General features: G+C 37.3%; 4 protein-coding genes across 6 annotated transcripts; 3 read left to right on the top strand and 1 right to left on the bottom strand.

The window, feature by feature from the left end:
* Positions 1-1516: 1516 nt before the first annotated feature.
* On the top strand, positions 1517-4949 carry LOC121752187. 3 transcript variants are annotated; one of them, XM_042147123.1, is made up of 6 exons: positions 1517-1619; positions 1703-1806; positions 1913-2005; positions 2185-2264; positions 2336-2412; positions 3530-4949. In XM_042147123.1, exons 2-6 carry the CDS (start codon positions 1747-1749, stop codon positions 4573-4575), a joined length of 1356 nt encoding a protein of 451 aa, XP_042003057.1. In that variant the 5' UTR covers positions 1517-1619; positions 1703-1746; the 3' UTR covers positions 4576-4949. The 3 variants fall into 3 exon arrangements, with proteins under 3 accessions (XP_042003057.1, XP_042003059.1, XP_042003058.1); XM_042147125.1 differs by having other exon boundaries at positions 1524-1619; positions 1741-1806; XM_042147124.1 differs by having other exon boundaries at positions 1553-1619; positions 1726-1806.
* Positions 4950-5491: 542 nt separating this feature from the next.
* LOC121753251 (DNA-directed RNA polymerase III subunit rpc6-like) lies at positions 5492-7188 on the bottom strand. The gene is made up of 2 exons (XM_042148469.1): positions 7054-7188; positions 5492-6393 (listed from the first exon to the last, which is right to left on the bottom strand). Exon 2 carries the CDS (start codon positions 6380-6382, stop codon positions 5663-5665), a length of 720 nt encoding a protein of 239 aa, XP_042004403.1. The 5' UTR covers positions 6383-6393; positions 7054-7188; the 3' UTR covers positions 5492-5662.
* Positions 7189-8090: 902 nt separating this feature from the next.
* Positions 8091-10233, top strand: LOC121751432 (50S ribosomal protein L24-like). Its single transcript, XM_042146174.1, has 5 exons — positions 8091-8156; positions 8240-8335; positions 8693-8796; positions 8873-9009; positions 9925-10233. Exons 1-5 carry the CDS (start codon positions 8118-8120, stop codon positions 10005-10007), a joined length of 459 nt encoding a protein of 152 aa, XP_042002108.1. The 5' UTR covers positions 8091-8117; the 3' UTR covers positions 10008-10233.
* Positions 10234-11284: 1051 nt separating this feature from the next.
* Positions 11285-12833, top strand: LOC121751804. The gene is made up of 2 exons (XM_042146600.1): positions 11285-11602; positions 12228-12833. The coding sequence occupies exons 1-2, from the start codon at positions 11285-11287 to the stop codon at positions 12831-12833; spliced, it is 924 nt and encodes a 307-aa protein (XP_042002534.1).
* Positions 12834-13096: the final 263 nt, after the last annotated feature.

Here is a 13096-nt window from a genome sequence, read left to right as displayed (position 1 = left end):
TATTTGCCTTGTAACTACTTTAATTTATCCTTGTATATATTTAACTGTTGTGACAAAATAAATTAATTGTGTAATCAAGATAAACAGAAACGTAAAGAAGACACAGAATTTACGTGGTTCACCAACGTTGTGTTGGCTACATCCACGGGCAAGAACAGAGAACAAATTGTATTATGACTGCAGTTACAGATTTCAGATCGGAGAATTATGTGCTCTACTCCCATATAAATAGGCACACATGAGATCTTATCTTAATTAGGAAACATAATCCTATCCCAATTAGGAAACTGATTTAATATCTTAATTAGGAAACATAATCCTATCCCAATTAGGAAACTGATTCAAGGCATACTAACATTAACAATTTAAATTAAATGGGGAAACAATTTTTTGCAAAAAATTACAAACAATTAGAAAATCCTTTTATCTGGCGACAAATAAAAATTAAAAACAATTAAACAATTTTGTGCCTAATTAGATTTTCAGTTTGTCCTACACCTTTCAACTGAATGATATAATCACGAAGTTTTGAAAAAAAATTTAACTGTCCTATTTGATTAAATTTGTTTAAATTTTTTTTTATATTTTCTTAGGCTCAAAACGACATCCTTTCAGTCATGTGCGTGATATAATCACGAAGTTTTGAAAAAAAGTTTAACTGTCCTATTTGATTAAAGTTTTTTAATTTTTTTTATTTTCTTAGGCTCAAAACGACGTCCTTTCAGTCATGTGCGTCTACGTTACTATTCATCTACATCACTAAAAGTCTACATATGCGAACAAATATAGGTCTCATTTGCTTGGAAAAAATTTATTACTCCCTCCGTCCCACATAATTTGGGACACTTTGACCGGGCACGAGTTTTAAGAAATGTAATGAAAAGTGAGTTGAAAAAGTTAGTGGAATGTGGGTCCCACTTTTATATATTAGTTTTATAATTAAATGTGAGTAATAATGAGTTACTAGAATGTGGGGTCCACTACCAAAAATGGTAAAAGTGAAATGAGTCAAATTATGTGGGACGACCCAAAATGGAAAACTGGGTCAAATTATGTGGGACGGAGGGAGTACATGATAACTGAAAATTTTGAAACTTCATAATTTGTCAGTTCAATTTAAAAAGATATTGGAAAACAAAAAATTTAACTAAACTTCTCTTGAATTAACATGAACTCTGGAATCCAAACCAAAAAGCAGAAAAAAGAAACAAGTGCCCGCACGGGCTTAACTCAGTTGGTTCCTGGGTGGTAGATTGTCCCTAAGCAGACAGGATCGAATGCTGGCAGCCGCAGTGTGGGAGTTTCACCACTGTGGTGGCTCCTTGTGTGCTGGTTACCAGTGTAAGTTCCTCCCACCTAATGGGCCGCTGAGGTACCGTGTTTGAACCCCTCCATAGCGATGTCGGGCCGGGTTATGGGGGCGCCTGGGGTGAGCGAATCACCTTTGTCCCTAAGAAAAAAGAAACAAGTGATGGGCCGAGCGTGATTGAAGCCCATTGATTCGGCCCAACAATTCAGTCACCACGCTGCTCCAAGAAACCCCAATTGTTGAACAGCTCTCATGAGTTAAGACTTGAACCCTTTTCATTCATTCGCGGTGCGCAATCTGAATTCTTCAGGTATCTATTCAATTTTTTCCTTATTGGCTTCTTACTGGTTGCTAATTTGTTAGAATTTTTGGTTGTTTTATGTTGTATAACAGAAATTTTTGAATTGATTTCGAAGCTGAAACTGGTGTAGGACAAAATGGGTTGGAAGGCAGCACAGAAGCTGATTTATCACTGGAAGATTCCTAGAGGGGACAATGTAAGGGAAACTGAAATCATATGCTTCTTTTTCTGATTTTTTGACGAGTTTCGCTGTTATTGCCAAGGATTTTCTTCTCAAATTTTTCGTTCATTATGATTGGTAGGCCATGATATTCAGGGGTAAAGATAAAGGGGAGACTGTTGTTGAGCGTGTAATTCGATCTCAGAATCGTGTTATTGTTGATGGCAAGAATCTGGTAAGCCATTTGGATTAGTTATTGAAGAAATTTATAGGAGTATTTGATTGGATGTGATTTTACTATCCAAACACTTTGTGTATTTTAGTTATAGCGAGTGAACTCAAAGGAAAAACATTATTAGTGTATTGATTCCTTACTTCACACATTTTCTGATAATAATCTCCTTGCATCTGAAGCAACACATCAAGCAAGGGCAGGGTCATGAAGGCGGGATATTCACTGTCTCAAATGTTCAGGTTGTCAATCCAGTCACAGGGTGAGATGATAATGCATTTTGCTCGTTTTCCTGTTGTCCCAGATGAGTGGTGGCTAATGTTTTACCTGTAGGAAGCCCTGCAAATTTGGATCCGTAGTTACTCGTCCAGAAATCTTGAAGATGAGGAAGGCCCCTAGACCTACCGCTGGTAAGATTATTACATTTTTACCCGCATACTTATGCACATACCTTATTTGTCTTGAAATCATTTTGAGCTTGTTTCTGTGTTTATATGGAGCGGTTGAAAGTTGCTATTGCTTTGTTCAAGACAAGACATTTTATAATGGCAGAATACAGCTTGAAATATACCCCTATGTGAGCGGATGCTCTAATGGTTACATTGGAGTGTAGGGTCAGCTAGTGATAATTTCACCTTCACTTGGCTCACAATAAATATGGCAGTTCTCACTGGAGTGATTTGAAAGATATAGTGATGAACCTCATATAATCATTTTATAAGGGATGTCATGTCAAATAATAAATCCCAATGCTGAAGTTACAATTTCTAATAGATGTGACCTATTTTGTACTTGAACTTTTTAATCTACACTCTAATGAAGTTTAGGAACTTCAAATCAGAATCTCAGATAAAAACTAGGAGAAAGTTTCTATTGATTTTTTCAATGTGGGTTTTTGCCTTATCCTGCCCTAATGCCAATATATCTTCCTCTGGAGAAGGAATCTATAGATTGCCATGGATTATAGTATATAAAATTTTCTACATGACCTGCATGACGTTGGGCCTTTGCATATGCTTTAATTTGAATATAATTCAGTCCAAACACTATGAATCCAGGTTTTTGGAGAAGGCGATAAAATGTAAAACTTGTAGTCTGTGGTAGTGTTTTGTTGTTGCTGTGATCCCTATAGAGTGCTGATTTACCTTTCTGCCTGTGGGTTTGGTTTAATGGAGAAATAGAATAAGCTTGTTAGTTCATACCTCCCGCCTTCCAGACCAGCCTTGTGTATTACTCCCTCCGTGCCAGCTAAGATGACACATTTCTTGGCCGGCACGGGATTTTAGGAGTTATTAGTTAAAGTGTTTAATTGGAGAGAGAAGAGGTGGGTGTAGGTATTAAAATAGAGAGAGAAAGAAAGATTAATATTTTAATAGGAGTGAGAAAAAGTGGTTGAGTGTATTAATTGGAGAGAAAGTTTCCAAAAAAGGAAATGTGTCATCTTAGTTGGGACAAACTAAAAAGGAAAATGTGTCATCTTAAGCGGGACGGAGGGAGTACTTTTTTAATGTGTATCTTGTTATGTAGGATTACTCAGGAGTTTGAAAACTGAGACACATCTTCCCATGTCAATTTTGGGAAACCTGGGCATGAAACTGGGCTTGGTCAGAGCAGCAGAGAATGTTCATCTGCCTTGTGCGTTGAGTTTCAGGAGTTTTTTACATTCTGGAGATAAACCAGAGGTCGAGGCAGGAAGGAATCACCGACAGGCAACAGAGGAAAGTGGAAATGGTGTAGGCGAAAGACCTCCACGAGAGGTTGGGGTAGGAACGAATCTTCGTTCAAATGGCTATGATCAGTTGTTAAATAGGGAAAGAGGAAATGGCGTGAATGGACTACCTCCACAGGAGGTTGGTGGGTGGAATCTTGGTTCCATTGGCTATGATCAGTTGCTAAACCGGGAAAGAGGAGGTGTGAATGGACAACCTCCACGTGAGGTTGGGGTAGGGCGTAATCTTGGTTCTGTTGGCTATGCTCAATTGTTGAACCGAGAAAGAGGAAATGGCGTGAATGGGTCACCTCCACTTGAGAACGATACAGGAAGAACTCCACTGCCTAATATGGACTATGTTCGTGGATTACTCCAAGATGAAAGACCCGGAGCAGGAAGGATGCAGAGACTTGATGATGTCCAGGGAGTATTCCAGGGCAGAGGTAGTGGTCCAATAGAAGGCCCTGCATTTTATCAGCAGCCTCAACGGGAGTCAAATGCTGATATTGTCCACATTAAGTTGATGCGAAACAACTCTTATGTCACCTTAACTGATCATAAAGGCAACAGAAAGATGTCGGTTTCTGCTGGACAAGTGGCTGCAAAAGGAGATAAACCTGGCCGGTATTCAGGTGAAGCAGCTGCTGAGTATATGGGACGAGTAGTGAAGCAGATGAAAATCAAATCAGTCGTGGTGAAGGTGAGTGGATTCACCTTTTTTAGGAGGAAGAAGGATTCTATATTGGCCTTCAAAGACGGGTACACTCATTCACGTGGAGATGTAAATCCTGTTGTATACATCGAGGATACGACTAGGAAACCACATAATGGCTGCCGTCTTCCAAAGAAGCGCCGCATATGATTTCCTCAGGCTTGCAGAATTTCTGTGAGCACTCTGTGGAATTGGGGATTGAGGCAGATGTCCGAGTTCGGTCGAAGATTTTACCACCAAGTTACTTTTTGATCGAGTTATAAGCTTTACTGTTGTAACCAGTTTTCTGTTTATTGCTGGTGTTATGCTGATTCTCGTAGGTTTGGAAAAGAAAAAAGAAGATAATTTCTGAATATTAATTAAGTGCATCTTGGTTCTTGTTTTTGCTGCAAGTCTTGAGGTACTTGATCTTGAATTGGGAAGATTTGTCTCCTGTTGACTGAAATCATCAATGTATCCCTGCGAATAAATGTATGACTATTGAGCCGATATATTTTATTCACCTAAAATTTTAGAGTTGATTATTTAAATGGCATGAATTGAAAAATATAAAATAGCCTGACTTTTATCTAATTTGTAAAATTTGTGAAAATTGATCTGAATTAAAAAAACACAAATTGTTGGGAAATCATTACTTTTAATTTGTTCGCAATCGCCACGGTGATTTTTTTTTTGAGAAATAGTATTTTTTTATAACAATTGATTTTGTGAAATGGTATTTGATACGATAAAACGGTATTTGATACGATACTTTAACAATCATAAGTAGATGTTACTATTGATTAGTTAAAAGATGTAACGTATTCATGGTTGAAAAACATCAACAATATAGCACAGGTAGGCGAGAGCGAAAATACCAACCACAAATTACACGCAAGCGATTGGATTTTTTTCCCTATACATAGTTGCAAATAAATCCTAATTTATTGATTTTCCATCTAATTTTTAAAATCAGGAGGCAAAGAAAATTAGCTTCGTACTGTTTGCTGATAAAATGGCTCGAATTTAAATTTAGGGACACGAATATGCACTGTAGATTGAGGAATTGTGACTGAACTAAAAAAAATGAGACAACTAACAAGCTGAATTCTTGTTGTAAAAGAAAAACAAGCCGAGTTTCTCTATGATCCATATTTGGTTGCTAGCTTTACTACTTTAGTTTAGCCTTAAATGTGTCTCAAATCGAGGAAGCATCTATACCAACAAAAGGTCTAATGAATGACAATAAATTGGGTGTCTAGAGTTTGATGTCTAACCACTGATTGAAATAGACACAAGTAGAGGGGGAGATGACCCCATCGGGTGTGCAGAGATCAATCCTGGGACACGCACCACAAGGAATTGAAGCAAATGCCCCTGTAATCGAACCCTTTGCCACCCCTCGTCCTGCAGTTGGAAGCTTGTAACACGTTTCTCCAATGCGAATCCCACAAAAAGCTCCCATACCAGTGCTCTTCACCTCCACTAGTTCCTTCTCTAGTACCATTGAAGTCAGCAACTCATCGAGCTGTGGCTTAGGGATTTCAACTTTTGCCACCTTGGCCTCATTCACGAACTTGTAGAGCCCCTCCAGGGTAGTAACCTTGCTCTTCCTCACCTTCGAAAGGCAGAGCATTTTAAGACCGTTAACAAATTCAGTGTCGATCTTCCCATCCTCGTACCAGATGCCCCCACTAACTACGTCAGAGGGGGTGAAGTTGAATCCCATGAAGATTTTCCTTGCTGCGCCCCCTCGTTGAATGCCTTTTACCTCTTTAATCAAATTTTTAGCCAAGAGGGTTTTGTTTGCTTTGGTTATGACAGGGTCAGGGATCTTAAGCTGATATTTGATCTCCCTCGGCTGAATGCCAGAGCCCTCTTTGCTGAGGATCAAATCAAGGATCTGCTGCTCATCTCTTGTTAGAGGTGGTTCACTAGCTCTCTTCCTCTTGCCGGCTGCAACAACCGCCCGATTCATACCTAAATTGACTAGATATAAACCACACAATTGCTTAACCTCTTACCATAACTGATGAACACATTGCTCAAAACATACAATTGCTGAATCTTATATAACAGCAAATGAAACACAAAATCAAGTATAATAGCCCAATTTGACAAAATCCTCACAAAAACTATACTTTAATCCACCATTACCAGAAACTAAACTACAGCCCATCAAAAGGATTAAATAGTATAGTAATGTATACATTCTGCCACAATATGACTAAAAATCCAATGAGAATTAATCAAAATTAGATCATCACATCCACTACTTCATCCACCAGACACAGAGAGAGCTATCAGAATTTAACTTAATTAGGTTTTATGCATCACTCAACACTATGAATTGATTTTAGTCATAAAAACAATGCAATTTGGATCAGGTCAGAGTCAGGATTGATCAACAGATTAATTTAAGAATTAGGTATATAAATGGAAGGAGAGTTATCGCTAAAGGGACATGTTATAAAGAGGAATTCGCCAGATTACTTATGAATAAACCAGAGAAACTATATAATTAACCAATATTAGATAAGGATCCAGCACATCGTAACAGATCTGAACTTAGCGTAGTGCCAGATTTCGCAATTGAATATGTGTGTAAAAGAAAAGAAAGGAAAGAGAGAAAGAAGAAGAGAAGAGTACCTGAGAAGAAGGATGAAGAGAGGGTTAAAGAAGTAGGGATGATGAAGTGCGGCGCGGAAAAGAACGACGGAGTTTGGCGTTCCGAAGAAATCAGGTAATCACCCCTGGATTTTGGTGAGGCCGTGAAAACACCGTATTAATACCTGAATTCCGAAACCTAGAAAACAACAGGTGATGGGCCGATATGATTAAAGCCCAATGTTAAATCCCAATTCTTTGAACTACAATCTTGTGTTAAGACTAAAACCCTTTTCATCTATGTGTTGCGCAAACTGAAATCTTCGGGATAATTACATGTTTCATACAAAATGTTTTACATTTATTTCAATTTAGTACAAAAAGTATTAAGTTTACATATTTCATACAAAAAGTTTACTTAGTGTTCCTAAATAATACATTCCGTCAAGTCCCTACTAACACCGTTACTTCCAATTACATCATGCATACAAAAAGTTTCATCAATGTTTCAAATTTGTACAAAAAGTTTTAAATTAGAACTTTCCATTAATTATTTTAAATACAGTTATTTTTATTACTCAAAAAAAAAACACATAAGAAAAAAATCACCACTATTCCCCATCAAATTAGCAAATTGCATTTTATTGTCGAAGCTTTCTCATGTAACAAAGGAGAATACAACTAAAAAAATATTGAATCTTTTTTGTAAAGATGAAATATAGACTTATTTTATATTGTATTCTATAAAGAATACAATAAAAAAAATAAAGTATATTGAGAGAAAATTTTTTTTTAAACGACGATCAATTGTTGGAAAAATTGATATTAATTGTTATTTTTTTAGAGTGATTACTTGCATGAAATCTCTAATTATTTTTTTATTATGATGATAAGTTGGATAAATTATAAACTAACTAACAGTGTTTAAAATATTTAATGGAATGTATTATTTAGGAACACTAAGTAAACTTTTTGTATGAAATATGTAATCTTGATACTTTTTGTACTAAATTGAAATAAATCTAAAACATTTTGTATAAAATATATAATTATTCCGAAATCTTCGGGTATCCATTCAACTTTTTTGCTTATTGGTGTAGGACAATATGGGTTGGAAGGCAGCACAGAAGCTGATTCATCACTGGGTTTATATGCTGCTTACTTTGATGAGTTACGCTTTATAGCCAACGATTTTCTTCTCAGAATTTCCGTTCATTATGATTGGCAGGTCATGATAATCAGAGGTAAAGATAAAGGGGAGACTGGTGTTGTTAAGCGTGTAGTTCGATCTCAGAATCGTGTAATTTTTGAGGGCAAGAATCTCGTAAGCCGTTTCGATTACTTATTGACGAATTTTGTATTTGATTGGATTTGTTTTTATTATCCAAAGCTCTGTTTGATTCAATTGAAAATGCGAAAGAAGCTGGATGAGGCCTTTTTATAGTACATGAAAAATCGAAATAGGTGTAGATTTCAATGTAGTTAGTGAACTTAAAAGAAAAGAACACTTTGGCTGCACTGATGAATGGCTCTTTATCCGTTTTTGTTCGTGTCGTGATGCATGCCGGATAGTGTCTAATCAGTTTTGGCTCCGATAGTTCATAGTATCTCACATTTCTAGCATTTTCTCAGTGTATTGATTCTTTACTTCACACATTTTCTGATAATAATCTCCTTGCAGGTGAAGAAGCATATCAAGCAAGGGCAGGGTCACGAAGGTGGGATTTTCACTGTAGAAGCCCCTCTTCATGTCTCAAATGTTCAGGTTATCGATCCAGTCATAGGGTGAGATGAGATGATAATGCATTTTTCTTGTTTTCCTGTTGTCCTGTATGAGTAGTGGCTAATGTTTTGCCTGTAGGAAGCCCTGCAAAGTCGGAATTAAATACTTAGAAGATGGTAGCAAGGTTAGAGTAGCAAGAGGCATTGGAACATCAGGATCTATAATTCCTCGTCCAGAAATCTTGAAGATGAGGACGACCCCTAGACCTACTGTTGGTAAGATTCTTGCATTTTCAACAGTATATTTATTTATGCACATAATGTCTTCAGTATATTTGAAGTTTGGTCCTGTATAAATATCGAGTCGTTCAATGATGCTTTTGCTTTGTTAACACAAAACATGATGTAATGGCAAATTGCAGCCCGAAATATACCTATTTATGTGTGGACGCTGTAATCGTTATGCTCGAGTGTAGGGACAGTGGTGATTAGACTGTGCAGTGTGTTGAGCTTTAGCTGGCAATGCTTAAACTTTATAGCTTGAAAATAGAAACTTCTCTTAGCTCAAAACAAATACGATAGTTCTCACTGGCAGAGTGAAAGATATAGTAATGAACATTGTAAAATGCGATGTCATGTCAAATAAGAAATTCTGATACTCAAGTCAACTTCAAATACAGTTCTCTGATTTTTTTACTTCAATTTTTATCTACACTGTAAAGTGAAATTTAGGATCCAAATCAGATATGTACTGGGAGAAATTTCTATGTGGGTTTTGCTTTATCCCTGGTATCTGCCTATGTAGAAGGAAACTATAGGTGGATTGTCATGAATATTAGTAGTACCATATAAAATTGTATACATGATCAGCATGGTGCTGGGTCTTTGCATATTCTTTATTTTGAATATACTTCACCTCAAGCACTAATGAGAACAGATCTGTGGAGAAGATGACAAAATTGTAGTCTGTATGAATGATGATTGAGACTTGAGTTTCCTTTATGAAGTTTTAGTGTTACCCTGTTGCTGTAATGACTGCTGATTTATATTTGTCTGCTTGTGTACTTGGTTTGATAGTAATTTAGGAAGAGAAGGTCATAAACGGACTAACTTGTAAACAGGCTTAGTAACGGCCAATTTTGTTCATACTTGAAATAATATTTGTGCTCAATCTCGTGTCTTGGTCAACAGCCGGTCCCAAGGACACTCCGATGGATGTGGTTCTCGAGAAGACATATGATCCTACAACTGGTAAGGGAATGCCAGATCTTTAAGCAACAATGTCCACCTTGCCCAGAAAAGAAAGCAGCTCAAGGGATGGTGCCCATGTTTGTTGGTATAATTACCATCAAGTTGTAATGTTTATTGCTTGGAGTTTGTTGGGAATTTGTTAATTTCCTTTGGCACTGATGCAGTAGCTGCAAATTGACTAACTACCGTCTTAATTGTATTGTTTTTTCATAAATGCCTTAGTTCTAATTGCCAAATTAATTTCACCAATATTGTTCAACCATTCCTTAATCATCAACCAAACAGTTAATTACCAGATAATCAATTACTCATTTAATCACTTTTATAATCACATAATTATCTTAATAAAATGATGAGCGCATGGTGTGCTCTTCCTCACAAGAGTATTCGTCAAAGAAATAGCTACAAAAACAAGCAAACCTGTTTCCACTTTTACAAGGCCCATTGGCCATTTCACTATTTTCTTATTACAAATAGCAATTGGAATTATGTGTAGAATTGTGGATTGAACCACATAACAAAAAAAAAAAGAAAAAAAAAGAAAAGGAATAAGATCCTATCTCATCTCAATCCTGCTAATCCAAGGTTTGCATCAAGCTTCTTCATCTAAAAGGTAGCTTCAAAACTCCTCTGGCAATTATTCTAGGAGTATATAAATAGGTCCTTGTTTCTTCTTATTTTGTTTTGTTTTTAATTTTCTTGATTTGGGTATTATGGGATGGGGGGAGGAGAATGTAAAGATGTAAAATTTCCAAATAATCATAAATTAATATTACCATGCTCAGTTTCACAAGAACAATGAATTCATAATGAATGATGAACAATCTAGTCATGTACATGCTATTATAATTTATAAATTAGAGATTCAACAAATTCATAAGAAGTGAAGCCAGATCCAGATATACAGAAATCTAAATAACATATTGATCACTCATTTTATATTTTAAATATTGTTATAATAGCCCCATAAATATAGAAATGCGATCGAGTTTATTAACAAACCTACGTTAGAATAGCTCCATAGTAATTTATATAATACGGAATAATTGAAACCGATTTCACAATCATAAGTCGTCTATTAATCTGAGTCTAATGGTATATACATATATAAGTCAAGGTGACAATTTTTGAGGTGGGATTATGTTCATAAAGGATTAATTTGTGTGCAGCCGGAGGAGGACTACCAGGGTCTCATTGTGCATGGCCGATGCTTCTCCTTACATATGTGTTTCTATTATTTTGGGGAGCAGCCTCGAGGCCTCTCCCACTCCCAACCAACACGCCGCTCTACCGAACCCAAATGGAAGCCTGGTTCCGAGCCTACGCTCCGTACGTTTATCTCCACCCTGACGATAAATACCTCCCCTCTTCGGTGGATTGGTTTTTCAGCAACGGCGCATTGCTCTACAACAGAGAGGACGAGTCTAAGCCCGTCCGGATTGAGCCGGGTGGCGCGAACCTCCCTAAGGGAGAAGATCCGGATGACGGCTTGTACTGGCTTGACCTCCCGAATGAGAAGGAAGCCCAGGATAAGGTTAGACACGGGGATATAGCTAGCGCGGAGGCGTACGTCCACTTCAAACCGGCCGTTCTCAACGGGACATTCACAGATATTCAGGTGCACGGTTGGACTTAAGCCCCTACTAATTACTCCCTCAGTCCCCCAATATATGTCCCACTTCACTCAACACGATTTTAAGAAATGCAAAGGAAAGTGAGTTGAAAAAGTTAGGCACATGTGAGTCATACTTTTATATAATAGTATTATAATAAAATGTGATTAAATGAGTTAGTGAAATAGGAGGTCCATTACCAAAATTGATAAAAATTAAGTGGTACAATTAATAAGGGACGAACCAAAATATAAAAATGAGACATATAATAAGAGATAAAGAGAGTAATTTTTTTTCTTTTATCTAAAAGTTTGTATAAATTACAAAAAAAGGTGTTTAGTGCTTCTCAAATTAATTCTTAGAAACCCCATCCCTTAAAAATAGAAACTATTTTTTATTTTAGTCCGTTAACTTTCTAAACATTTTATTTTAGGAAGTGGACCCACAATCCACTAACACTATTTTCACTTTTTCTCTTTCTCTCTCTTACATTACCTATTTTCCCCCTCTTTTACTTTACAATTTATGTATTAAAACCCGTGCCATTTCAAAAGTTTCTATTTGGATAGAAGTAGTAAAATTTGATGTAGTCTTTATCAATATTTTTTATCTGCATCCGCCGCTGTTCAGGTGTGGATGTTTTATCCTTACAACGGCCATGCGACTGCGAAAGTAGGGTTTATTAACAAAGTGCCGTTGGGTAAAATCGGCGAGCACGTGGGGGACTGGGAGCACGTGACGCTGAGAGTGAGAAACGTGGATGGGGTTCTTGACAGAGTGTATTTCTCCCAACACAGTGGGGGGAAATGGGTTAATGCTTCTCAGCTGCAGTTTCAAAATCAAACGGAGAAAAGGTTTGCATGGTATTCTTCGAGGAACGGGCACGCTGGGAATAACGAGGAGGGGCTGTTTCTGCAGGGCCCCGGCGGGAATGATGTCGGGATTAGGAATGATTGGGCCAAGAGCGACAAGGTGGTGGATACGGGGGCGAGGTTCGTGGTGGTGGCGTCGGAGGGGGAGGGCGTGGAGGAGCCGCCGTGGTTGAACTATGAGAGGAAGTGGGGGCCCACGGTGCAGTATGATATGGCAGAGGAGGTGAGGAACACGAGGAAGTTGCTGCCGGGGAAGTTGAAGGACACGTTGGATAAAGTGGTGAAGGTAATTGATCAAGTTTTTGGGAAAGATGGGCCCACCGGACCCAAGTCCAAAGCTTATTGGACTGGCGACGAAGTATAGAGACAGAGTTGTATGTTAGTGCATGTATTGACCTAGTAATAGAGTAATTGATGTATGAAACCAAAGATTTATGATTAGAGTTTATTATAACAAGACTTTTAAATTTATGTATATTTATGTGTTATAGTACTTGATTTCTTTGTTTTAGATTTCAACTTCACAAACACCTCTTAATTAAAAAACTACACTATAATCTGCAGAGTACTAATAGTTTATCTCCGTTGAAAACACATGCACTAACTATTTTCTTAAAATTTTTGCGT

This window comes from Salvia splendens, chromosome 10 (genome assembly GCF_004379255.2).
Source record: "Salvia splendens isolate huo1 chromosome 10, SspV2, whole genome shotgun sequence".
Taxonomy (NCBI): Eukaryota; Viridiplantae; Streptophyta; class Magnoliopsida; order Lamiales; family Lamiaceae; genus Salvia; species Salvia splendens.
This window is presented reverse-complemented; position numbering and strand designations above follow the sequence as displayed.

Bases quoted from the DNA above. Each gene is read 5' to 3' on its own strand.
- LOC121752187 (XM_042147123.1), top strand. From the start codon at position 1,747: ATGGGTTGGAAGGCAGCACAGAAGCTGATTTATCACTGGAAGATTCCT. The intron at 1,807-1,912 runs GTAAGGGAAACT...TATGATTGGTAG, and splicing joins AGATTCCTAGAGGGGACAAT to GCCATGATATTCAGGGGTAA. The intron at 2,413-3,529 runs GTAAGATTATTA...CTTGTTATGTAG, and splicing joins GGCCCCTAGACCTACCGCTG to GATTACTCAGGAGTTTGAAA.
- LOC121753251 (XM_042148469.1), bottom strand. From the start codon at position 6,382: ATGAATCGGGCGGTTGTTGCAGCCGGCAAGAGGAAGAGAGCTAGTGAA.
- LOC121751432 (XM_042146174.1), top strand. From the start codon at position 8,118: ATGGGTTGGAAGGCAGCACAGAAGCTGATTCATCACTGG. The intron at 8,797-8,872 runs GTGAGATGAGAT...TTTTGCCTGTAG, and splicing joins GTTATCGATCCAGTCATAGG to GAAGCCCTGCAAAGTCGGAA. The intron at 9,010-9,924 runs GTAAGATTCTTG...CTTGGTCAACAG, and splicing joins GACCCCTAGACCTACTGTTG to CCGGTCCCAAGGACACTCCG.
- LOC121751804 (XM_042146600.1), top strand. From the start codon at position 11,285: ATGGAAGCCTGGTTCCGAGCCTACGCTCCGTACGTTTATCTCCACCCT. The intron at 11,603-12,227 runs GTGCACGGTTGG...GCCGCTGTTCAG, and splicing joins GGACATTCACAGATATTCAG to GTGTGGATGTTTTATCCTTA.